Source organism: Hypanus sabinus, chromosome 22, assembly GCF_030144855.1.
Source record: "Hypanus sabinus isolate sHypSab1 chromosome 22, sHypSab1.hap1, whole genome shotgun sequence".
In the NCBI taxonomy this organism is placed as follows: domain Eukaryota; kingdom Metazoa; phylum Chordata; class Chondrichthyes; order Myliobatiformes; family Dasyatidae; genus Hypanus; species Hypanus sabinus.
The window spans coordinates 21,804,568-21,828,500 of NC_082727.1; the positions used below are offsets into that span (position 1 = coordinate 21,804,568).

At 40.1% G+C, this 23,933-nt stretch overlaps 1 protein-coding gene across 4 annotated transcripts in view; it reads left to right on the top strand.

The window, feature by feature from the left end:
• The window catches only part of sh3pxd2aa (SH3 and PX domains 2Aa), a 322,252-nt gene that overhangs the window by 183,766 nt on the left and 114,553 nt on the right, over nucleotides 1-23,933 (top strand). For all 4 annotated transcript variants that reach the window (XM_059947263.1, XM_059947261.1, XM_059947262.1 and 1 more), the window contains one exon: nucleotides 22,377-22,508. In XM_059947263.1, coding sequence (XP_059803246.1) covers nucleotides 22,377-22,508 — 132 coding nt within the window. The remainder of the gene's footprint in view (nucleotides 1-22,376; nucleotides 22,509-23,933) is intronic.

A 23,933-nucleotide genomic window follows, 5' to 3' on the forward strand; every position in this document is an offset into this window, starting at 1 on the left:
ACCTTCATCAAAAATAGTGAAAGGTTTTGACCCGACACATTGAATGTTCATTTCTCTCCATAGATACTGTCTGACTTGCTGAGTTCCTCCAGCACTTTATGTGTGTTGCTCATGATTTCCAGCATCTGCAGAATCTTGTGTCATGATGGCAGAGAAGAAAAGACTATTCCTAAAATGTGTGTGTCTGTCTTCAGGCTCTTCCCTGATGATAGTAATGTGAAGAATGCCTGTCCTGGATGGTAAGGGTAATTAATAATGGATGCCACCTTCTTGAGGTGTTCCCTCTTGATGATGCTCTTGATGGTGGAGAAGGTTGTGCCTGTGATAGAACTGGCTGAGACTACAACCCTCTGCACTTCCTTGCAATCCTATGCAGTAGAGGCTCCATACCAGTTGGTGATGCAACCAGTTAAGATGATCTCCACCATACATCTATAGCTTTTTGATTACCTACCAAATTTCCTCAGACTCCTAATGATGTAGAGCTGCATACATGCCTTCTTTGAGATTACATCACATAGAACTGAGTTTGGAATTCAGAAAGGGTAAGGTGAGGGAAATAGAGGGATCCGAAGTAGAGAGAGTGAGCAATTTCAAGTTCTTGGGTATCAATATCTCTGAGGATCTAATCTGGATGCAACATATTCATGCAGTTATAAAGAAAGCAAGGCAGTGGCTAAATTTCATTAGGAGTTTGAGGAAAGAGTATTCTGCCAGATTGCAGCACCGTCTCATATGAGGGGAGTGCTACTGCACAAGAATTAAATTGACTTTATTTCTTGTATCCTTAATGTACATGAGGAGTAAAAATCTTTACATTATGTCTCTGTCTGTATGTGCAATTTGCAATCTTAGTAATTTAGAACAGTCAATGTAATATAGAGTACACTCGAATCAGCGTGAGTTAATCAGTCTGGCCTGGTGGAGAAGCTGTCCCAGGGTCTGTTGGTCCTGGCTTTTATGCTGCGGTGCTGTTTCCCAGATAGTAGCAGCTGGAATAGATTGTGGTTGGGATGACTTGGGTCCCCAAGTGATCCATTGGGCCCTTTTTATACACCTGTCCTTGTAAAAGTCCTGAATCATGGGAAGTTCACAACTACAGATGCTGTCCACACCACTCTCTGCAGAGTCCTACAATTAAGGGAGGCACAGTTCCTATACCAGGCAGTGATGCAGCCAGTCAGGATGCTCTCAATTGTGCCCCTGTAGTAAGTTCTTAGGATTTGGGGGCACATACCAAACTTCCTCAACCATCTGAGGTGAAAGAGGTGCTCTTGTGCCTTTTCACCTCACAGCTGGTGTGTACAGACCACGTGAGGTCCTCGGTGATGTGGATGCCGAGGAACTTAACGCTGTTTGCCCTCTCATCCCCAGATCCATTGATGTCAATAGGAGTTAGCCCGTCTCCATTCCTCCTGTAGTCCACAACCAGCTCCTTTGTTTTTGCAGCATTGAGGGAGAGGTTGTTTTCTTGACACCACTGTGACAGAGAGATGACTTCTTCCCTGTAGGCCACCTCGTTATTGTTTGAGATTAGGCTAATCAATGTAGGCTATGAAGGGCTCCTGTATTGAGAGTCATAGGGGTGGAGGTAAGGGAGCCCACTCTTACCACCCGTTAGCAATCTGTCAGGAAGTCCAGGATCCAGCTGCACAAGGCAGGGTTAAGGCCTAGGTCTCTGAGCTTCTTGTCGAGCCTGGATGGAACTATGGTGTTGAATGCTGAACGCTAGTCCAAGAACAGCATTCTCACATCCTCCTTCTCCAGATGTATAAGGACGGTATGTAGAACAGTGGCTATTGTGTCACCTGTCGATAGGTTGTGTCAGTAGGCGAACTGTAGGGAGCCCAGTTTCGGTGGTAGCAAGCTGAAGATGTAATCCTTGACCAGCCTGTCAAAGTGTTTGCTTATTACTGAAGTGAGTGCAACAGGACGCCAGTCACTCAGGAATGTTACCTTGGTCTTTTTTGGTACAGGGACAATGGTGGATAATCTGAGGCAGGAGGGCACTCTACACTGGGAGAGGGAGAGATTAAAAATGTCTGTAAACACACCTGCCAGTTGTGCTGCGTATATCCTGAGTACCCACCCTGGGATGCCGTCTGGTCCCGCAGCCTGCAACTGTCCACTTGTTCGAAACCTCTGCGTACCTCAGCCTCAGAGATAACCAGGTTGCAGGTTGTAGCAGTGGCTTTCCTCAGAGACTCAGTTAGTGACATCAAACTGAGCATAAAAGCAAATGAGCTCATCTGGGGGAGAGGCCGCGATGGTGGCAGCACCACAATGTTTGGCTTTGAAGTCTGCGATGGCAAGGGCAGCAAACCACAAGTCACGTGTTCTATTCATTGTGAATCCTGATTCAGTCTTGTCCTTATATTGTTGTTTTGCAGCCTTGATAGCTTTGCACAGATCATAGCTGATTTTCTTGAGCTCCAGCTGATCACCAGCGATGTAAGCTTGACGTCACGCTGGAAGTGCTGCTGGCATGGAACTATTGATCCAGGGTTTCTGGTTCGGGAAGAACCTGACTGACTCTGGGGTGGTGGGGGGGGGGGGGGGGGACGACAACATCATCGATGCACTTTTGAATGAAGCACGTGACTCCATCCGTGACCAGGAGACATTCTCATCATGGAAGACATTCGAGTTGACGTCATCGAAGCAGTCCTGCAGCATGGAGGCCGATTGGTCGGACCAACAGTAAACGGTTTTAACTATGGCCACTTTGTTTCAGCTTCTGCCTGTACGTTGGCAGAAACAGGATCAAAGAGTGATCTGATTTTCTAAAAGCTGGGCGATGGAGAGCTTTGTAAGGGTTGCGGAAGAGAGTGTAACAGTGGTTAAGTATCTTAACTCCATGAATGCTCACCTGGATGTGCTGACAAAACTTCGGAGAGACTTTCATCAGCAATGCTTAATTAAAGTCACCAGCGACGATGAAGGCAACCTCTGTGTGTGCAGTCTCCAGCATGTTGATGATTTCTAACAGTTTCTTGAGAGCTAGGTCAGTATCAGCCTACGGCAGAATGTACACTTCTGTGATGATAACAGCTGTGAACTCCCTGGGCAGCCAGTAAGGTCTGCACAGCAGCATAGGTATTCCAGTTCTGGGGAACAAAAGGATTTGAGTGCATGCACATTCTGGGGGTCGCACAAAGCATTGTTGACCATGAAGCATACCCCACCTCCTTACTCTTCTCAGTAAGGTTTTTTGAGCTGTCTGCCCAGAACAGAGAGAATCCAGAGGGCTTGATGGCATAATCTGGTGTCTCCTCCATCAACCAGGTCTCCATGAAGCACAAAATGTGGTATTCCTTTGTTTCCCACTGATAGGAGATTCTGGCTCTCAGTTCACACAGCTTATTGTCCAGGGACTGAATGTTAGCCAGGAGTATGTAAGGAGCAGCGGCTGATTTGCACACTGTCTCAGCCTCACCAGGATGTCCTTCTCCCTCCCTCCGACGCTTCTTTCGAGGTAGTGGCAGTGTAAGAGATGAGTCTCCTATCGATTGCACAAGCAGGGGATCCCAGTGTAGAAAAGGCGGCACATAGTGGGTAAATGCCATCTTTCTGAAGTTCAGAAGGGTCAGTCTATCATATCTGATGTGACTTGAACAGAAAATGGTAAGAAAATCGTAGAAATTAGCAGTATACTATAGATTTGGAACGGAGCTCGCAACACAGCCACCATAAACAGCGCCATCTTCATGTTGTTAGTAAATTGCAGAAACTTGTAAAATTAGTCAGCTCCATTATTGGGTGCTAGCCTCCATTGTACCCAAGAAATCTTCAAGGAGCAGTGCCTTAGGAAGGTGGCGTCAATCATTAAGGATCCCCACCACCCAGGACATGCCCTCTTCACACTGTTACCATCAAGAAGGAGGTACAAAAGCCTGAAGGCACATACTCAGCAATTCAGTAACAGCTTCTTCCCCTCTGCCATCTGATTCCAAAATGGACATTGAACCCATGAACACTACCTTAAAATTTTTATTTGTGTCTTTGTGTGACTTATTTTAACTTAATCTCTACAATAAACGTTTACTGTAATACTTAATATAACTCAGTTATTTTTCTCTATTTATGTATCATGTATTTCATTGTACTGTTGCTGTATAGTTAACAAAATTTCATGACATCTGCCAGTGATATTAGACCTGATTCTGATAAATTTGTTTTTTTTAGTTGGTTTTTTTATACATTTTCTACATCGCTACAGATAAAAAAAACCTCCAGATCAAAATGAAGAACATTAATACAGTGCAAAAATAAACATACAATAATAATATAATACAAAAGATAATTGAGAAAGCACCCAAATTGAAGATATGTAAAATTAGTATCCTCCCCAAGCCCCACAACAAAAAAGAACTCCAGACCAACCACAGCACAATATAGAGAGTATAAATCAGGACATTCAAACCCCCAAAACTGTAAATACACTTAGCAACAGAAGATATTAATGCCTACTACCAAAAAAATAGGAACTGAAAGCAAGGGACCGAAAAAAAAAACCTTAGTTAAGAGGAAGGTTATGAAAGTACTCAATAAAAGGTCCCCAGACCTTATGGAACTTTGTATCCGAATTAAGAACTGAATAATGAATTTTTTCAAGGTCTAAGCAGGACATAATATCATTAAGCCATTGAGCATGTGTGGGCGGGGCAACATTTCTTCATCTAAGGAGGATTAAATGTCTAGCCAGGAGAGAAGCAAAAGATAATATTCGACACTTAGTCGAACTCAGACATAAATCTGTCTCACCCAAAAAAACCAAACAAAGCAATTAAAGGGTTAGGTTCCAGGTGGTGATTCAGAATATAAGATAATGTTATGAAGACATCTTTCCAAAATTTCTCCAAGCTAGGACAAAACCAGTACATATGAATGAGAGAGGCCTCGCCCCTTTTGCGTTTATCACAAAGAGGACTAATAGGGTAAAATTGAGATAGTTTAGATTTAGACATATGGGCTCTATGAACAATCTTAAACTGTAAAAGGCAATGGCGAGCACAAAGAGAGGTTGAATTAACCGATTTGAGAATCGAGTCCCAAGTCTCATCAGATAAGGAGATATTTAAATCATGCTCCCAAGCCATTCTAATTTTATCCACAGGGGCACGCCGTAAGGATGCTAATTTATCACGAATAAATGATATTAAACCTTTACCTAGTGGATTAATAGAAAGAAAGAAATCCATAACATTTTTCTCAGGCATTTCAGGGAAGTTAGGAATTAAAGGATTAATAAAGTATGGGTTATATACATTGTTTTTTCATACTTTGTAATCATTTAAAAATGCAATAAAAAATTATTTAAAAAAAAAGGATTAATAAAGTGTCTAATTTGGAGATATCTAAAAAAATGAGCATTGGGCAGATTGAACTTAGCAGAGAGCTGTTGAAAAGATGCGAAGCGATTACCAATAAAAAGATCTTCAAAATGTCTAATGCCCTTCCTATACCAATCATGGAATGCTGAATCATACATAGTAGGTAAAAAAAAAGGTGATTATCTAAGATAGGGCTAGAAAAGGAAAAACCATGGAAACCATAAAATTTCCTAAACTGTGCCCATATACGCAAAGTGTGTCTAACAAGAGGATTAACAATTAATCTGGACAAACTACTAGGGAGTACAGAGCCAAGAAGTGCAGAGATAGATAAATCTTTAGTGGAACTCAACTCCATTGCCACCCAATTAGGGCACTCGGATTGGCCATGGAAAAAAGACCAAAAGGTAGCACAACGTATATAGGCTGCCCAATAATATAAATGAAAGTTAGGTAAAGCCATGCCACCCTCTTTTTTTAGATTTTTGGAGATAAACTTTATTAATTCTAGAGTGCTTATTCTTCCACAGATATGACAAAATAATAGTCTAAGGAATCAAAAAAGGATTTAGGAATAAAAATTGAGATTGATTGAAATAAATATAAAAGTTTAGGGAGAACATACATTTCAACAACATTAATACGACCTACCAAAGACATGGAGGTGACCATTGTAACAGACTCTGTTTTATAGTATATGAAAGATTGGCAAAATTTTCACGAAAGAGATCTTTAAACTTCCTTGTGACTGTAATCCCAAGATAAGTAAATTGATTATGAACTACTTTAAAAGGGAGATTACGAAATGTTAATTCTTGTGCTTCTTTATTAATTGGGAAAAGTTCGCTCTTATGTAAATTAAGTTTATAGCCAGAGAATTGGCTAAACTGATCAAGAAGTGAAAACATTGGAGGTAAGGATGTAGATGGATTTGAAAGAAAAAGTAATAAGTCATCAGCATAAAGAGAAGCTTTATGCTCAACACCCCCTCTCCAAATCCTGGTCAATTCAGGACAATTTCGAAATGCTATCGCCAAAGGTTCTATAGCCAAATCAAAGAGAAAGGGACTTAAAGGGCATCCCTGACGGGTGCCACGTTTGAGGTTAAATAACTGGGATTTCTGAAAATTAGTTAAAACCGAGGCAGTAGGACACAAATACAGCAATTTGATCCAAGAGATAAACCTTTGACCGAAGTCAAATTTTTCTAAAACTGCAAAAAGGTAGTTCCACTCTATAGGATCAAATGCTTTCTCAGCATCGAGGGAAATAACACATTCAGGAATCCCAGTTGGAGATGAATATAAAATGTTAAATAAACACGGAATGTTAAAAAAAGGAAGACGGTTTTTAATAAAACCAGTTTGATCATCAGAAATAATAGAGGGAATAACAGTTTCTAATCTATAAGCCAAAACTTTGGCCGAGATTTTAACATCAACATTAAGCAAAGAAATCGGCCTATACGAGGAACACTCTGTTGGGTCTTTACCCTTTTTTAATAAAAGAATAATAGATGCCTCATTAAAAGAGGGTGGCAATTTACCGTAATTAAGCAAGTCAGATAATACTGAGAATAACTGAGGGGAAAGAAGTGAAGAGAATGATTTATAAAATTCTACGGGGAACCCCTTGGGTGCAGGAGATTTCCCTGAAGACAATGCAGAAATTGCAAAAGATATTTCTTCTGATGATATAGGTGCATTAAGTTTGGCTTTAAAATCAGATGAAAGCGAAGGAATATTCAGATTATTTAAAAAATAATCAACAAAGATACAGTCATTCAAAGATTCAGAGGAATAAAGTTGAGAATAGAAATTTTTAAATGCATCATTGATTTCTAAGTGATCCGATGTAAAGTCTCCATTCTCCTTCCGGATCGTTGTAATATGTTGTTTGGCTTTGGAACGCCTCAGCTGATTGGCTAGAAGTTTACCAGATTTGTCACCATGAATATAGAAGCGACTCTTACTTTCAAGAAGCTGGCGTTCGACAGGTTGAGTAGACAGGAGATTAAATTTAGTTTGTTCTACATGCTTCTTGTATAATTCAGGGTTCTTAGTTTGAGCATACAGTTGATCCAATTCTTTAATCTGATTAATGAGGTCTAATCGATCTGCACAGGACTTTCTATTAAGATTTGCTGTATAGGAGGCTATTTGACCCCTCAAATATGCTTTCATAGCATCCCAGACAATCTGGGATGACATTTCAGATGATGTACTGGTGTTAAAATAAAAGGTTATCTGATCCTTAACAAATTATAGAAAATCATCATCGGATAATAACGTTGAGTCAAAACGCCAGTGTTTATTCCTCTGAGGGAGACCAGGAAAATTTAAAGACAAGGTAATTGGGGCATGGTCAGAAATCAGTATACTCTGACAGTCACAAGAATAGACAAATTGAATAAGTTGATTATCGAGTAAAAAGTAGTCAATTCTAGTAAAGGTATGGTGAACATGTGAAAAAAAAGAATAGTCTCTCTCAGTAGGATGAAGGAAACACCATATATCAGAGATACCATAATTAGAAAGAAAAGAGTGAATAGCTAAGGCAGATTTAGTAGGTAGTCTAGTAACAGAGGACAATCGATCCAAATTGGGATCTAACCATCAATTGAAATCGCCACCCAGTATAAGAGAGTATGAGTTTAAATCTGGTAGTGAGGAGAAAAAACCTTCAAAAAAATTAACATCATCAAAATTGGGAGCATACAGGTTTGCTAGTACAACTTTAGTATTGTAAAATTTACCAGAAACAATAATAAAATGGCCATTTGTATCAGATATCTTATTATGGAGTTGAAAAGGAATATTTGAATTAATAAGGATGGAGACCCCCCCTAGCTTTGGCAGCAAAGGATGAATGAAAATGCTGACCCGCCCACTTTGACAGAAGCCGAGAATGATCAAAACTACGAATATGAGTTTCTTGAAGGAAAGCAATGTCAGCTTTGAGTTGTTTAATATGCGAGAAGACCTTCCTTCTTTTAACAGGATGATTCAATCCCTTTACATTCCAGCTCACAAATTTAAGTGAATTAACCATTATCAATTGTTAGTGCATAGAAGGTAGCAGGCATATAAAAAATCAAGCAGTAATCAAACAGTCTGGGAGCAAAAAATGTAAACATAGAATCAAAACAGAGACATGTCCTGAATAACAAAGGAAAACAAAAGAAACAGTGAGTAGTGTTGGAACTGGAGAACCCCCCGCAACCCAAAATTAGACGGCTACCTAAAAAAGCAGCTAGCTCTACCAAAAAAATTAACCCAAGTATGACTTCCAGTTCTGTGTCGTTAACAGAAGTTCCGTATAAATAATATAGCAAATAATAACTAATTTATGCACTAGAAAACAGAATTACAAATAGGAACAACTTCAACAGAAGTATAAAACTTAATACAAAGAAAATCAGAAGAAAACTAAAACTAACCTACCCGCGAAAAATTATAAAAGATTAAAAGAAAAAAAAGGGAGGGAGAAAAGGGGGAAATTATAAAATTCAAATAGAGTCCTTATTAACCATTTACAGAAAAAAAAAACTATGAATCAACCAACAGGGAGGCCTTCAATAAAAACTCCAAGCCTCCAAAACAAGTTAAAGACAATTGTAGTTCTCTATAGATAAGGTTATACAAAAATAAAATAGATTACACAGGTAAAATCTAAAAGTTCGCAGGAAACATTAAACTTAGATTATCTATTTAGAAAAAACGCACCAAGTCCAGGGAGAGATTGACTACAGCCCTTAGAGCATAAGTGTCAAACTCAAGGCCCACAGGCCATATTCGGCCCGAGAGATCATTTTAGATAGATCTATTATTTTAATTATTAATGGCTTGGCTATATGAAGCCTATGATTGTAAGTTAATACCAATCATAAAAATAATGCTTGCTCAGCAGTCTTCTTCATAAGAAATGGAATTTGTGAAGTGAAACACTTTGTAGTTATAGCAGAGACTGAGACACATGAGAACAGGCTGAAAAAATGGAGGCAATGAAAGCTGCGTTCGCATGCGCCCGACTGATCTGGCCCGCATGAAGCTGCATTTTGCCCAATCCGGCCTGTGACCTAAAATGAGTTTGATACCCCTACCTTAGAGTTTCAATAGATAATGACTGAATTATTCAAGTAAAGTCTGAGTTCGGAAAAAATAGTTTTACTTCGAGAAGTACTTATCAACCATTTTAGAAGGTCAGGCCGGTTCCGAAGAAGATGAGGTGGCTGGAAGACTTCCAACAAACGCCTCAGCCTCCTTCACTGATTTAAACCACTTATAATCTCTAGTAGTAAGTGTAATTCGAAGATCGGCTGGATTTCGGAGAGAGGGTCTGAATCCGCGATCAAAAAGCACTTTCATTACACCTTTAAGCTCAGCACGCATCTTCAGAACCTGGAGGGCAAAATCTTCCACAAAATGAATGACCGTATTTTGAAAAGCAGAAGTACCTCTGCGGCGTGCCTCCATCATCAAACGGTTTTTCACCTGGTATTGATGAAAGCATAAAATAATCGGCCGTGGGCGGGAACCCAGAATTGCTCAAGGAACGTAAATCCTGTGTGCCTTTTCAAGCTCAGGTGGAGTCGGAAGAAATTCTTTCCCAAAAATCTCACAGAGAAACTTAGAAAAAAATTCAATGGGAGAGCCCTTTTCGGTGGCCTCTGGCAAACCAAGAATTCGTAGATTGCAACGTCTGCTCCGATTTTCAAGATCCACCATTTTGGAAAAAAGTTTACTGTTCTTCTCCTCTAGGTTGGAACAGAGAGTTTCAAGATATTGAACACGGCGTTTTAAATCTTCAGAAGTTACGTCAATGCGAGATAAATGTTCAGCATGTTCATCCACTCTAGCATTAATCTGATCCAATTTGACATTCAGCTGGTTGAAAGAAGTTCTAAATTCAGTTCTAAAATCCATTAAAGTATCTTGTTGATGTTGTACCAAAACAGCGAGAATGGCAGCCGGCAAACCCGTAGAAGTCTCCTTTTTCCCGGTTTTAGTACTTTTGGTAGCCATTATAAGATAGATGTGTTCGCAGGCAGGTAAAAGAGAACTAATAAAATACCTAACTAAGGTTTAAGAAGGGAGACATATAGTGCAAAGGTAAGAAGAATAATGGAGCAAAAGTTCAGAGCAACTAAACAATCGCCATCTTACTAGAAGTCGATTCTGATAAATTTGTTGGGCTGAAGATTGATTCTCTGGGATGTTGATGCCCAGGAACTTGATGCTGCTCAATCCTGAAATCCACAATTAATTTGTTGGACTTTATGACAATGAGTGCAAGGTTGTTGTTGTGACACCGGTCAACCAACTGATTTATCTCACTTTTGTACATCTCATCGCCATTTGAGATTCTGCCAACAGCAGTGGTGTCATCAGAGAATTTATAGATCAGAGAGTTTAAGCTGTGGCTAGCCACACAGCCATGAGTGAGAGGGAGTAGAGTAATGGTCTAAGCAGCATCCTTGTGGTACGCCTGTGTGGATTGTCAGTCTGAAGGAGATATTATCACTGATCCACATTGACTGTGCTTTCTCAATAAGAAAGACAAGGATCTACTTGCAGACAGAAGTACAAAAGCTGAGGTTTTGCAGCTTGTTGATTAATACTGAAGGGTATAGTAATGAAGATAATACCTAGACTGATGTATGTTGCCTCCTGGGTGCCAGGGTCTGGGATATCTCGGATTGAATCCTCAGCATTCTCAATTGGGGGAGTGAACAGCCTGACGTCATGGTCCATGTAGCTAACAATGACATAGGTATGATGAATGATGAGGTACTGCAAAGGAAATTCAAGGAGTTAGGTGCTAAGTTAAAGGGCAGGACCTCCAGGGTTGTGATCTCAGGATTGCTACCTGTGCCACATGCTACTGAAGCCAGGAATACGAAGATTATACAGTTTAACATGTAGCTGAGGAACTTGTGTAGGAGGGAGGGAATTTTTGGATCATTGGGTTGTCTTCTAGGGAAGGTGGGACCTGTACAGAAGAGATGTTTGTACCTGAACTGGATGGGGTCTAATATCCTAGCAGGAAGGTTTGCCGGTGCTGTACAGTGGGATTTAGACTAGTGTTGCAGGGGGATGGGAACCAGAGTGCCAGAACAATTAGTGGAGAGGTTGTGGAAACAGATGTTGGTAAGGCTTCAGACAAAGTCCAGAATCAAAAGATTGTGCATGGTGAGACTAATATCCTAAGCTGCATATATTTCAATGCAAAAAGTATCATAGGAAAGGCAGATGAGCTTGGCATGGATCAACACCTGGAATTATTAACATTGTAGCCATTGGTAAAACTTGATTGCAGGAGCGGCAGGACTGGCAGCTCAGTATTCCAGGGAGCCAGTTGTTTTGGATTTGACAGTGGGAGGAGGGGTGACATTAATAGTCAGGGAAAATGTCATGGCAGTGCTCTGTCAGGACAGACTGGAGAACTAGTTTAGTGAAGCATTATGGGTGGAACTGAGAAATAAGAAAAGTATGACTATGTTAATAGGGCTATACTACACACCACCCAACAGTCCTAGGGATTTAGAGGAGTAAATTTGTTGAGAGTTCAGACTGTTGCAAGAAACATGAGGTTGTTATAGTAGGTGATTTTTAATTTTAATGGGATAGAGCTTGTCATGTGTTTAGGAGTACGTAGAGTTCCCAACGAGAGTGTTACTGGGTCTGCTATTAGAGTATGAGATGGGGCAGATGACAGATATTTGTACAGAGGAACACAGTCTAATGACCACAATGCCATTAGTTTTAAAGCAAATACGCAAACTGATAGATCTGGGGTCTGCAATTGGGATTCTGAATTGGAGAAAGGCCAATTTGATGCCATCAGAAATGACTTGGTAAGTGGGAGGCTTTCAGAAGTGCAATTTGAGAGTACAAAGCTTGTATGTGCCTATCAGAATAAAAGGTAAAGATAAAAAATATAGGGAAACTTGGTTTTCAAGAGATATTAAGGTCTTGGTTAAGAAACAAAAAGGTGCATAGCAGATATAGCCAGGTAAGAACAAATGAGGTGCTTATAGAGTATAAGAAATGCAAGAGAACACTTTAAGAAAGAAATCAGGAGGGCTAAAAGAAAGAATTAAGTTCTAGCAGTCAAGGTGAAGGAGAATCCCAAGGGATTCTGCAGATATGTTAAGAGCAAAAGGATTGCAAAGGACAAAATTAGTCCTCTGGAAGATCAGAACTGTAATCCATGTGTGGAGCTAAAATGGGTAAGATCTTAAATTTTTTTTTCCATTTATATTTATTCAGGAGGTCGACACGGAGCCTATAGAAGTGAGGCATAGTGGCATCAACTTCATGGACCCTGTGCAGATTACAGAGGAGGAAGTGCTTGCTATCCTGAGGCAAATCAGGGTGATTAAATCCCCAGGACCAGACAAGACCCTAGCAGAGATATTTAAATCATCCTTAGTGACAGGAAAGATACCAGAGGATTGGAGGAAAGCCAGTGTTGTTCCACTGTTTAAGAAAGATTCTAAACATAAAGCAGGAAATTATAAGTCAATGAGTCTGACCTCAATTGTGGGAAAATTATTGGAAGGTATTCTAAGGGACCAGTATTTGGATAGACATGGACTGCTTAAGGATAGTCAGCATTGCCCTGTGCATGGTAGGTCATGTCAACCAATCTTAGTTTTTTCGAGGAAGTTACCAGAAAAGTGGATGAGGGCAAGGCAGTAGATGTTGTCTACATGGACTTTAACAAAGCATTTGACAAAGTCCTGCATGGGAGGTTAGTCAAGAAGGTTCACTTGCTTCGTATTCAAGATGTGGTAGTAAATTGGATTAGACATTGACTTTGTGGGAGAAGCCACTGAGTGGTAGTAGATGATGGCCTCTAACTGGAGGGCTGTGACTAGTGATGTGCTGCAGAGATCAGTGCTTTGTTGTTATCGTCTATATCAGGGGTGGGCAAACTTTTTGACTTGTGGGCCACAAAGGGTTCTAAAATTTGACAGGGGGGGCCGGACCAGGAGCAGATGGACGGAGTGTTTTGGTAATACACCTCATAAGAGAAAATAAAATATCATGGGATATGTAGAAAACATGTGCTTTAATTTCAATTGAAAATGAACAAATGCATTACAACAAAATATCTGTCTTTGAAGTCCCATGGTATTTAGCTATTTATTGAAATGACTTTTAAAACACTGAAAATTAAACGAATAAAATACAGCTTTTTTTAATAGTAACAGTTATTATTTTAAAGCACTGAAAATTCTGTTATCCTTCAAGATATTATCATCATCACTCTCCTCCTGACTGTCTTTATTTCAAAAACGGTAGGAGATGCAGGTCTACTTGTCCTGCTCCTTCTTATTCAATTGTCCCCTGTGCCAAAACTCAACAACGACCAGCACAAAGACAGAACAGTGACAGCACGCCAGTATGCGGAGCGCGTTATTTGATCTGGAGCGCATTTTTTATTTTGAGAACGTACGTGCACCTGCGCACTACTCATGTCCATCACTTAACAGAAATGACATGTAACATGTAAGGCTTATTGAAAAAAATATTTTCAAATGCATTTTTTACATAACACAAGGAAGAAACTTATTTTTAATTTCAGTGGGAACAGTGTTGTTGGTCTCCCTTTTTAGCCAGCGCATCAAAGTCTGGATTTAGTTTTGTTGTGGCGATTCTCAGGATGGATCTGAGGTGTTGGTCAGTTAACTTGGATCTGTGGCTGGCTTTGTTGATGTTCATGACACTGAACGCCTGTTCACACAAATAGGTCGAGCCGAACAAAGAGTAAAGCGCAAATGTGGAGTAATACGCTGCACCTCAACAAAGGTCAATGTATATAGAGTGCGTCATCTATTGGGAAAATGCCAGAATTGCGGGGAAAAAACGTTAACAAGGTTTATTAATATAATTTCATCAAGTTCTGCGGGCCGGATTAAAAAGCTTAACGGGCCGCATATGGCCCGCGGGCCGTAGTTTGCCCATGCCTGGTCTATATCAATGATCTGGATGACAATGTGGTTAACCGAATCAGCAGATTTGTGGATGACACCAAGATTGGGGGTGTAGTGACAGTGAGGAAGGCGATCATGGCCTGCAGAGGTATTGGCATCAAGTGGGATAATGGGCTGAAAAATGGCAGATGGAATTTAATGCAGACAAAACAGGTGGTTTAATGGAGGTCTTACACAGTGAATGGTAGAATGTTAGAATGTGAAGAATGTTAGAACAAAGGGATCTGGAAATACAGGTCCACATTTCATTGAAAGTGGCATCACAGGTAGATAGGCTGGTAAAGAAAGCTTTTGGCACATTGGCCTTCATAAATCAATGTATTGAGAATAAGAGGTGGGATGTTATGTTGAAGTTGTATAAGAGGCCTAATTTGGAGGTCTAATTGTGTGCCGTTTTGGTCATCTACCTACAGGAAAGATATAAATAAAACTGAAAGAATACAGAGAAAATTTACAAGGATGTTGGCTGTCTGGAGGACCTAAGTTATAAGGAAAGATTGAATAGGTTAGGACTTTATTCCTTAGAAAGTAAAAGACTGAGAGGAGATTTGATAGAGGTACACAAAATTATGAGGGCTATAGATAGGGTAAATGCAAGCAGGCTTTTTCCATTGAGGTTGGGTAGGACTACAGCCTGGGGTTATGGATTAAGTGTGAAAGGTAAAAAGTTTAAGGGGAACATGAGGCAACATATTTTCACTTAGAGAGTCTTGAGAGTCTGGGGTGAGCTGCCAACACAAGTGGTGCATGCGAGTTCGATGTCAACGTTTAAGTGAAGTTTGAATAGGTACATGGATAGTAGGGTATAGTGTATATATGGGAGTACATGGGAGTAGGTATTTTAAATGGTTCGACACAGACTAAGTGTGCCAAAGGCATTTTTCTGTGCTGTACTTCTCCATGACTCTGACTCCATGGGCCCAGCATGTAAGTGCAATTATGAAGAAAACATGGCAGTGCCTCTACTTCCTTTGGAGTTTGCAAAGGTTCGGCATCACATCTTAACCTTTAACAAATTTCTATAGATGTGTGGTAGAGAGTATATTGACTGGCTGTATCATAACCTGGTATGGAAACACCAAAGTCCTCGAATGGGAAATCCTACAAAAAAATAGTGGATATGGCCCAGTCCATCATGGGTAAATCTTTTCCCACTATTCAGCACATCTACATGCATTAAGGCAGGAAAGCAACATCCATCATCAGGGAGCCCCACCTCCCAGGTCATGCTCTCTTCTGGCTGCTGGCATCAAGAAGAAGGTACTGGAGTCTCAGGACTCACACCACCATGTTCAGAAATAGTTATTACACCTCAACCATCAGGATCTTGAATCAAAGCAGGTAGCTTCACTCAATTTCACTGAAATGTTCCTGCAACCTATGAGTCACTTCATTTCACGTTCTCGATAATTATTACTCGTTTATTTATTATTTTTTTCATATTTGCACAGTTTGCTGCCTTTTGCACACTAGTTGAATGCCCATTTGATTCAGTCTATCATTGATTCTCTTATGGTTATTATTCTATTGTGGATTTATTGAGTCTGCCCACAAGAAAATGAATCTCAGGGTTGTATATGGTGACTTGCAGTTGCAAGAAAAAGTTTGTGAACTCTTTGCAATTACCTGGCTTTTTGCATTAATTAATAAAATGTGGTTTGGTCTGCATCTAAGTCACAATAATAGACAAACAGAATCTGCCGAAACGAATAACACACAAGCAATTGTACTTTTCTTGAGATTACTGAACACAAGAACCATTGTTTAATCATTCACAGTCCAGGATGGAAAAAGTATGTGAACTCTTGTATTTAATGACTGATAGAACCTCTTTTAGCAGCAATAACCTCCACCAAACATTTCCTGTAGCTGCTGAAGAGACTTGCACAATGACGAGGAGGAATTTTAGACCATTCCTCCATACAAAACTGTTTCAGTTCATTAGTACTTCTGGGATACTTTGCATGAACAGCCCTCATCAGGTCATACCACAGCTTCTCAATTAGGTTAAGGTCTGGACTCTGACTTGGCCATTCCAATACATGAATTTTCTTTTTAAACCATTCTGTTGTTGATTTACTCTTGTGTTTCAGATCATTGTCTTGTTCCATCATTCAACTTCTATTAAGCTTCAGGTGGTGGACTGCTACCCTGACATTCTCCTGTAAAATGTCTTCATACAATTTTCAATACCTTATTCCTTCAATGCCTGAAAGCTGTCCAGCTCCAAACCATGATGATACTTCCGCCATGCTTCACAGTTGGGATGAGATTTTGGTGTTGCAGTGCCCTTTTTCCTCCAACCACAGCGGTGTGCATTTCTGCCAGAAAGTTTAATTTTTGTCTCATCTGTCCACAGAACATTGTCCCAGAAACATTCTAGAACATCCAGGTGGTCTTTTGCAAACTTGAGATGTGCACCAGTAGTTTTTTTTTGGACAGCAGTGGCTTTCTCCATGGTATCCTTTCATGAACACCAGTCTTGTTCAGTGTTTTTCTTATAGTGGACACATGAACAGAGACTTTAGCAAGTTTTAGAGATTTCTGTAGGTCTTTTGCTTTTACCCTTGGGTTCTTATTCACCTCCTTCAGCATTTCACATTGTGCTTTTGGTCTGATCTTTGCCTCTCCCACCTCTCCCGGAAGTTCTGGGAGTCTCCTGCATATTGATAGCGGCTCCCTGACGCCCGCAAATTATATACAATATCCTGGAAATCGATTTTTTTTTTAAGAGGGAGCACCCTGACTGATCTCTTTTCGTACTAAGTAGACCTATCAGTTTTCTCTGTGGGCGGGCTTAACAGTCAACCTCAAAACAATGACTTTTCTATTGCCCTTGGTGGGTTAAAATATAAAAGACATGTTGAGGTGAGTTTAACAGGTATCATTTGTTCATTAGCATAGGTAACGTTATTTAAACTAGCTGGCTAGCTGCTAAGGAGCTACTCTATTGATATCCTACGTGATGAGGCCAGACTCCCTGGAGACTTGCTTAAAGTTGTAATAGAATAGAATGCGACTCCATGGTAATATAATATAAGTAAATATTTTAATGTCACATTTTCTGCATATACCCAACTTCGTTTACAGATTAGACAAAATCACTTAACAAAGTATATAGATTACTGTCAGAGCCTGCTCTTCTCAAGAAACATCTGTTAATGTGCACCAGGCCTCAAACGACAATTTTCAGAGGACCTTAGAAGTAGAGTTGTAGATATGCATGAAGCTGGAAAAGGCTACAAAAAGCATTTCTAAGACCTGAGTGTTCGTCAGATTACAATAAGAGAAGTTCTCTACAAATAGAGGAAACTCAGTACTGTTGCTACTCTCCCTACAAGTGGGCATCCCAGACATCCCACCCTACAAAAACTCATTTCAGGGAGTTAGCATCCCCGCCTCCCACAACCCCATATTCTTCCCCCCCCACCCCCCTTTTCCAGCTTCATGCATACCTACAATTCTACTTCTAAGGTCCTCTGAAAATTGTCGTTTGAGGCCTGGTGCACATTAACAGATGTTTCTTGAGAAGAGCAGGCTCTGACAGTAATCTGACTTCGTGTGTCTTTTTTTTAAGAGGGCAGGACACCCTCTCCAACCCATACCTCCAATCTCAGCTTATTGATTGGAACACCAAATAACTTCTGTGGAAGGCATTACCGCAGACGCTCACATACTTGTTTGGACCTAGACTGTGATTGTTTAAATGGTGTACTCAGTATTGACGAAAAGAAGTACAATTGTTTCTGTGTTATTAGTTTAGGCAGATTGTTTATCTATTATTGTGACGTAGATGAAGATCAGACCACACGTTATGAGTAATTAATGCAGAAAAACAGGTAATTGCAAAGGGTTCACCATCTTTTTCTTGTAATTGTATATGTACTTTGATGATAAATTTACTTCAAATGGGGAAATAAAGTCCTATCCTATTCGACCTTTTCTTATAATTCAGGTCCTCAAGTCTGGCAATATTCTTGTACTTTTTCTTTGTACTCTTTCAAGCTTATTGTTATCCTTCTTGTAGGCAGATGGCCAGAACTGCACTCAATTTGCAAAATTAGGCCTCACCAATGTCCTATACAACTTCAACATAACATTCCAACTCCTGTACTCAATACTTTGATTTATGAAAGCCAATGTACCAGAACCTTTTTTATCACCCTTTCAACATGTGATGCCACTTTCAAGGAGATAAGGATTTGTATTCCACAGCTGTCATGTATCTGATTGTGTGTCTCTCTGCCATCTCTTTCATGGGCAGAAGTCTCCCCATTATCTTGGATATCTTCAAAGGGCAATGTTTCAAAAAAGCTGCATCCATCATGAAGGACCCTCACCATACAGGACATGCCTCTTCTCATTACTACCATTAAGGAGGAAGTACAGGAGCCCGAACACATATTCAATATTTTAGTATCAGCTTTTCTGCCTCCATCATCTCTGAATGGTCCATGAACACCCTCTCATAAGTTTGCATTCATTTTGCTCTACCTAGCAATCTAGCTCTTTATCTATTTATATCCTTATTGTCATTTATAGTAATTTTTGGGTATTGCATCATACAGCTGCTACAGAGCAATAAATTTCATGACCTATTTAATTAGGTACACCTGTACATCTCGTTAATGCAAATATCTTATCAGCCAATCATGTGGCAACAACTAAATGCAGAAAAGCATGGCGATATGATCAAGAAATTCAGTTGTTCAGACCAAACATCAGCGTGGGGAAGAATTTCTTATATGATCAGAATGACTTTCACAGTGAAATGGTTGTTGGTGCCAAGCAGATGGATTGAGTAGCTCAGAAACCACTTATCTCCTGGGTGTTTCTACACACAACAGTCTGCAGAGAATGTACGTAAAACATACAGTGAGCAGCAGTTCTGTGGACAAGAATGCTTTGTTAATGAGAGATCAGAGGAAAATGATCGGACTAGTTTGAGCTGACAGGAGGGTGACAGTAATTCAAATATCTACGTGTTACAACAGTGGTGTGCGGAGGAGCATCTCTGAATGTGCAATATGCCCAGCCTTGAAGTGGATGGACTACAGCAGCAGAAGACCATGAACATTCAATGAGTGGCCACTTTATTAGGTACCTCTTGTACGTAATGAAGTGTATATCAGTGTTAAAAAAAATCTGATACTGAACATTATATGGAATTCCTTTTTCATTCTCAATATGGCCTTCCACAGGTTGTACCTGGACTTTTTGTAGGGTTTTAAATTGCTGGTCTTGACCACTTCAGATTTTGCCCTCAGAAGACTGTTTATATCAAGGTCTTCCAATTTGTGAGATGATTTGTTCTCGAGGCATGCATTTATCCATGCAGCTCTTCATAATGTCAACGATGGCATGGTATCTTTATGAATCCCTGACAATGGTTCATTCCACTGATTCACAGTAGTCCTGTAAACATTCCTCTGCCATTTTTGACCACACCTTTACCATTCTCACTACTAATGCTGTTGTTCTCAGTCTCGGCTGATAAGGGAGTTGAGATATCAGTGAGACTTACTTCAGTAATAGGAAATTATTGGAGAAGATTCTTAGAGACAGGATTTACAGACATAGTCTGATCAGGGATAATCAACATGACTTTGTGAGGGGTAGGTCATGCCTTCTGATCCTGATTGGATTCTTTGTTTATGTGACAAAGCACATTAATGAAGACAGAGCAGTGGATGTGGTGTATATAGATTTTAGTAAGGTTATTGATAAGGTTCCCCATGTAGGCTCATTCATAAAGTCAGGGGACATGAAATCCAGGGAAACTTGGCTGTTTACAGAAATAGCTTGCCCATGTCAGGCAGGGGTGGTAGTAGATGGAGTGTATTCTGCCTGGAGGTGGTTGACCAGCAATGTTCTGCAAATATCTGTTCTGGGATCCCTTCTCTTTGTGATTTTTATAATTGACTTGGATGAGGAAGTGAAGGGTGGGTTGTAAGTTTGCAGATGACATGAAGATTGGTGGAGTTGTGGATAGTATGGAGGTTTTGAGACATTGACAGGATGCAGAGTTGGCCTGAGAAGTGGCAGATGAAATTCAACCTGGAAAAATGTGAAGTAATTCATGTTGAATGTTGAATTTGAGGGCAGAGTACAGAAATGCAGAAAAAACTTTGCAGTTTGGATGAGCAGGAAGATTTTAGATATAGATCCCTATAGTCCATAGATCCCTCTTAACAAATTGATAGGTTTGTTAAGAAAGTGTATGGTGTGTTGGCCTTCATTCATAGGATTGAGTTCAAGAGCCGTGATGTAATGTTGCAGCTCCATAAAATCCTTGATGACTCACCTTGAACATTTGTATTCAGTTCTCATCACTTCATTATAGGATAGATATTGTAGTTTTAGAGAGGGTGCAGAGGAGATTTACAAGATGCTGTCTGGACTAGAGAGCATGACCTTGAAGATTGCTTGAGGGAGCTAGTGCTTTTCCCTTTGAAGCAAAGATGGATGAGAGGTATCTTGATAGAGGTGTATAGGATAATGAGGCATAGATTGAGTGGATAGCCAGAGACTTTTCCCAGAGCGGAAATGACTAATATAAGATGATTGGAGAAAAGTATAAGGGGGATGTTCTTTACAAAGACTAGTGGGTTTGTGGAACAAACTGCCAGGAATGATGGTAGAGCATTTAAGAAACTCTTAGATAGAAGGATGGATGATAGAAAAGTAGAGGGCTATATGAGAGGGAAGGGTTAGATTGATTTTAGAATAGGTTAAAAGGTCATCATAACATCATGGACCAAAGGGTTTGTACTGTGCTGTAACGTTCTGTGTTCAGTTATGCAAAGATTTGTGATGTTTATTAATGACTGGATACAGTATATATTTAATTAGTTTAATTACAGGTATATGGGAGTAAATATTTGATGGAATGAAGGAATAATAATAGTAAGTATATGTAGAACACTACCAAGGGGTAGCTCTAAAAACATATTTCTGACACAGAAATCAGCTTATGGACCACACTCAGGGACAGAACCCTTACATAATTATGGACTGCTTGTATATTGGTGCTTTAACTGGTGTGGAGATAGCAGTGTGTGTCAAGAACCTCTCACAGTTCTTTGAGGCAACTTAAACTACTTCTGAAATGAATGAATGAAGGTGGAATTTTTGAAGTTTCAACTCTGTGGTTATGCCTAGGTTGTCTGGCCTTTGATAATTGGTAATTTGACTTTGTATGGAGGTAGGTTTGCATGCTCTGAAGTCGTCAGTAGAAACTGGAGTTTGATGAGAGTAGATGAAGTCGGGCAGTAATTGATATTCAGTCAAGAGATGATAAATACTTTCCACCAGCATCCAGGAAAACCCTATGTACACAGCCCAGTAACGCTGAAAGTAGCTTTGGAGTCACGAGGATAAATTTATCAACATTTGGAGGTGTTGGGGTAGAGTAGACTGTTGATACCTCATGAAACCAGACTTCATTATAATTCAGATCATTGAGTAATGAGTTGTGAAATTGAATAAGAAAATAGTTAATCAGATAACAGAACTGGGAAATAGTTTTTCTGTCTCTGACTGTTATGTAAACAGCTTGCCCTCCCTGGACCGTCCCACTCATATGTTTCTATTTAAGGTTTTAGGAGCAGCCGATTAGCATTGGTGTTCTCATCCCCCACACTGCCTCTGCTCTCTCCTTGGCAGAGAGAGATGGGACGGGCTGTTTATTATTTTTAACTGTCTCTCTAGCGGCTGCTGGCATTCTCCCTGATTATGTGTGTGAGTTGAAATTGAGAATTGTGGATATTTTGCGTCCTGTGCTGACATCTCTTTCAGGATTAAAACTCCAAAAATCTTAATTTAAACACGAACCTGAAGATTTGAATGTTACGCAGTGAAGCTGAGGGGGTGGAAGGAAGATTCTATATGGCCAGATCTTTAGGAATATTCTGTAGACTGAACTTGAGTTCTGATTGGTTGAAGGGTGCTAAAGATTTGGCCTATCGTAAGTGGAATAGTCTGTCGCTTGCAAGGAGTCATGGCTGCGAGTTGGCTGACAGCTTGCTTTTTCCCTACTCCAGGTTCGGAGACTGTCTCGGAGCCCATGGTTTTGGATCAGTATGTGGTAGTCGCCAACTATGAGAAGCAGGAGAATTCTGAGATTAGCCTGAAAGCAGGGGAAGTAGTGGATGTTATTGAAAAAAGCGAGAGTGGTAAGTAAGAAAAAAATCATAAAAATCTTCCTTCTTTTTCTCTCACCCTCTCTCTACCCCCCTCTCTCTTTCTTGCTCTCTTTCTTTCCCCTTGCTCTCTGTTTCTGTTCCCCTGCTCTATTTCTTACCCCCCCCCCCCCCAACTGCTCTCTCTCGCTCTCTCTTTCTCGGACCCAGCACTGTACATTACTTCCATCTGTGTCTGCCTTTGGCTGAGTGTCAGGAGCTCCCTGTTGCTTTGGGCTCAAGTCCAAGATCTGCCTCTCTCTGTAGGAATGTCTGCAAAATTCTCTCTTAATTAACAATGTAAAATTGCTGTAAACATAGTCAATGTCATAATGCTGCTTGCAAACTGTAACCAGTCCCTGATAATCTGCTTCCATGAAATGCAAAGTTGTTTTACTTCTATTCCCTGTCCAAAAAATATGAAGGTTACCGTTTCAAATTGATCTATTCTTTTCCTGAAAAATTTCTCTCAACATCTGTCTCCTTTCCCCCCCATTTGTTATTCTGTATTTCTATATTAGTGCGATAAAACTGGAGTGAAAGTGACAGCATGTGACCTCAAGCTGCTGTTACTGTGCTTTTTAAAGAAATATTTGTCAATGTGAAGTGCTTGGCTGTTGTACTAGTGTTAATGTTGCTCTTCAGTGTTCAAATAGAGGAGGCCTTACAGTTTGCTGCATTGTGTCAGTTTGCAATGTAGTTGTTTTTAACAGAATCAGGCTGTGTGAGTAGAATGTGTCTGGCCTCCCTTGTCGATTACAGAAGACACTTTCCAAAAACATGCTCTTCTTCCAATGTTCAAACGACCAATTCAGTTAGTACAAACAGTAACTGAGTAATGCAATACTAAATGTGAAGTAATCATGTAATCTCACAGTGTATCAACTGTATAATCTAGCAAAGCATATAGCAGAATTGGATAACCCAGCACAGGATGAAAGGAAACTGAGTACCTCATTTAAACTGAGTGTATATAGTAACTGGATAATCGAGTACAGTATGTGAAGTAAATGGGTAGTTCTAGTCTCTGTGTTGTAACAGGATAACTCTAGTATGAAGAGTAAGCGTATCATTCTAGAACATTACACAGGTAACCCAATACTATATCACAAATAGTGTTATCACCAGGTGCTGGAAATATGAAAGGAAAGAAAAAAAAATTGCTGGTGGAAGAAGCAGAGTTAAAGTTTCAAGTTGATTATCTTCATCAGAAATAAAAGGCCATTAATGTGAAATGTTGCTTTGCCTTTCCATACATGCACAAATGCACATGGGTTCTCTACCTCTACCTCCACATTGTGCCCCCCCACCACGTCTGCCCTGCACAGTCCTCCTCCACTGTGTCTGTCTCCCCCCCCACCATGTTCTTCCCCACCACATTCTTTCCTCACCGTGTCTCCCCTGCGCCGTGTCTCTCTC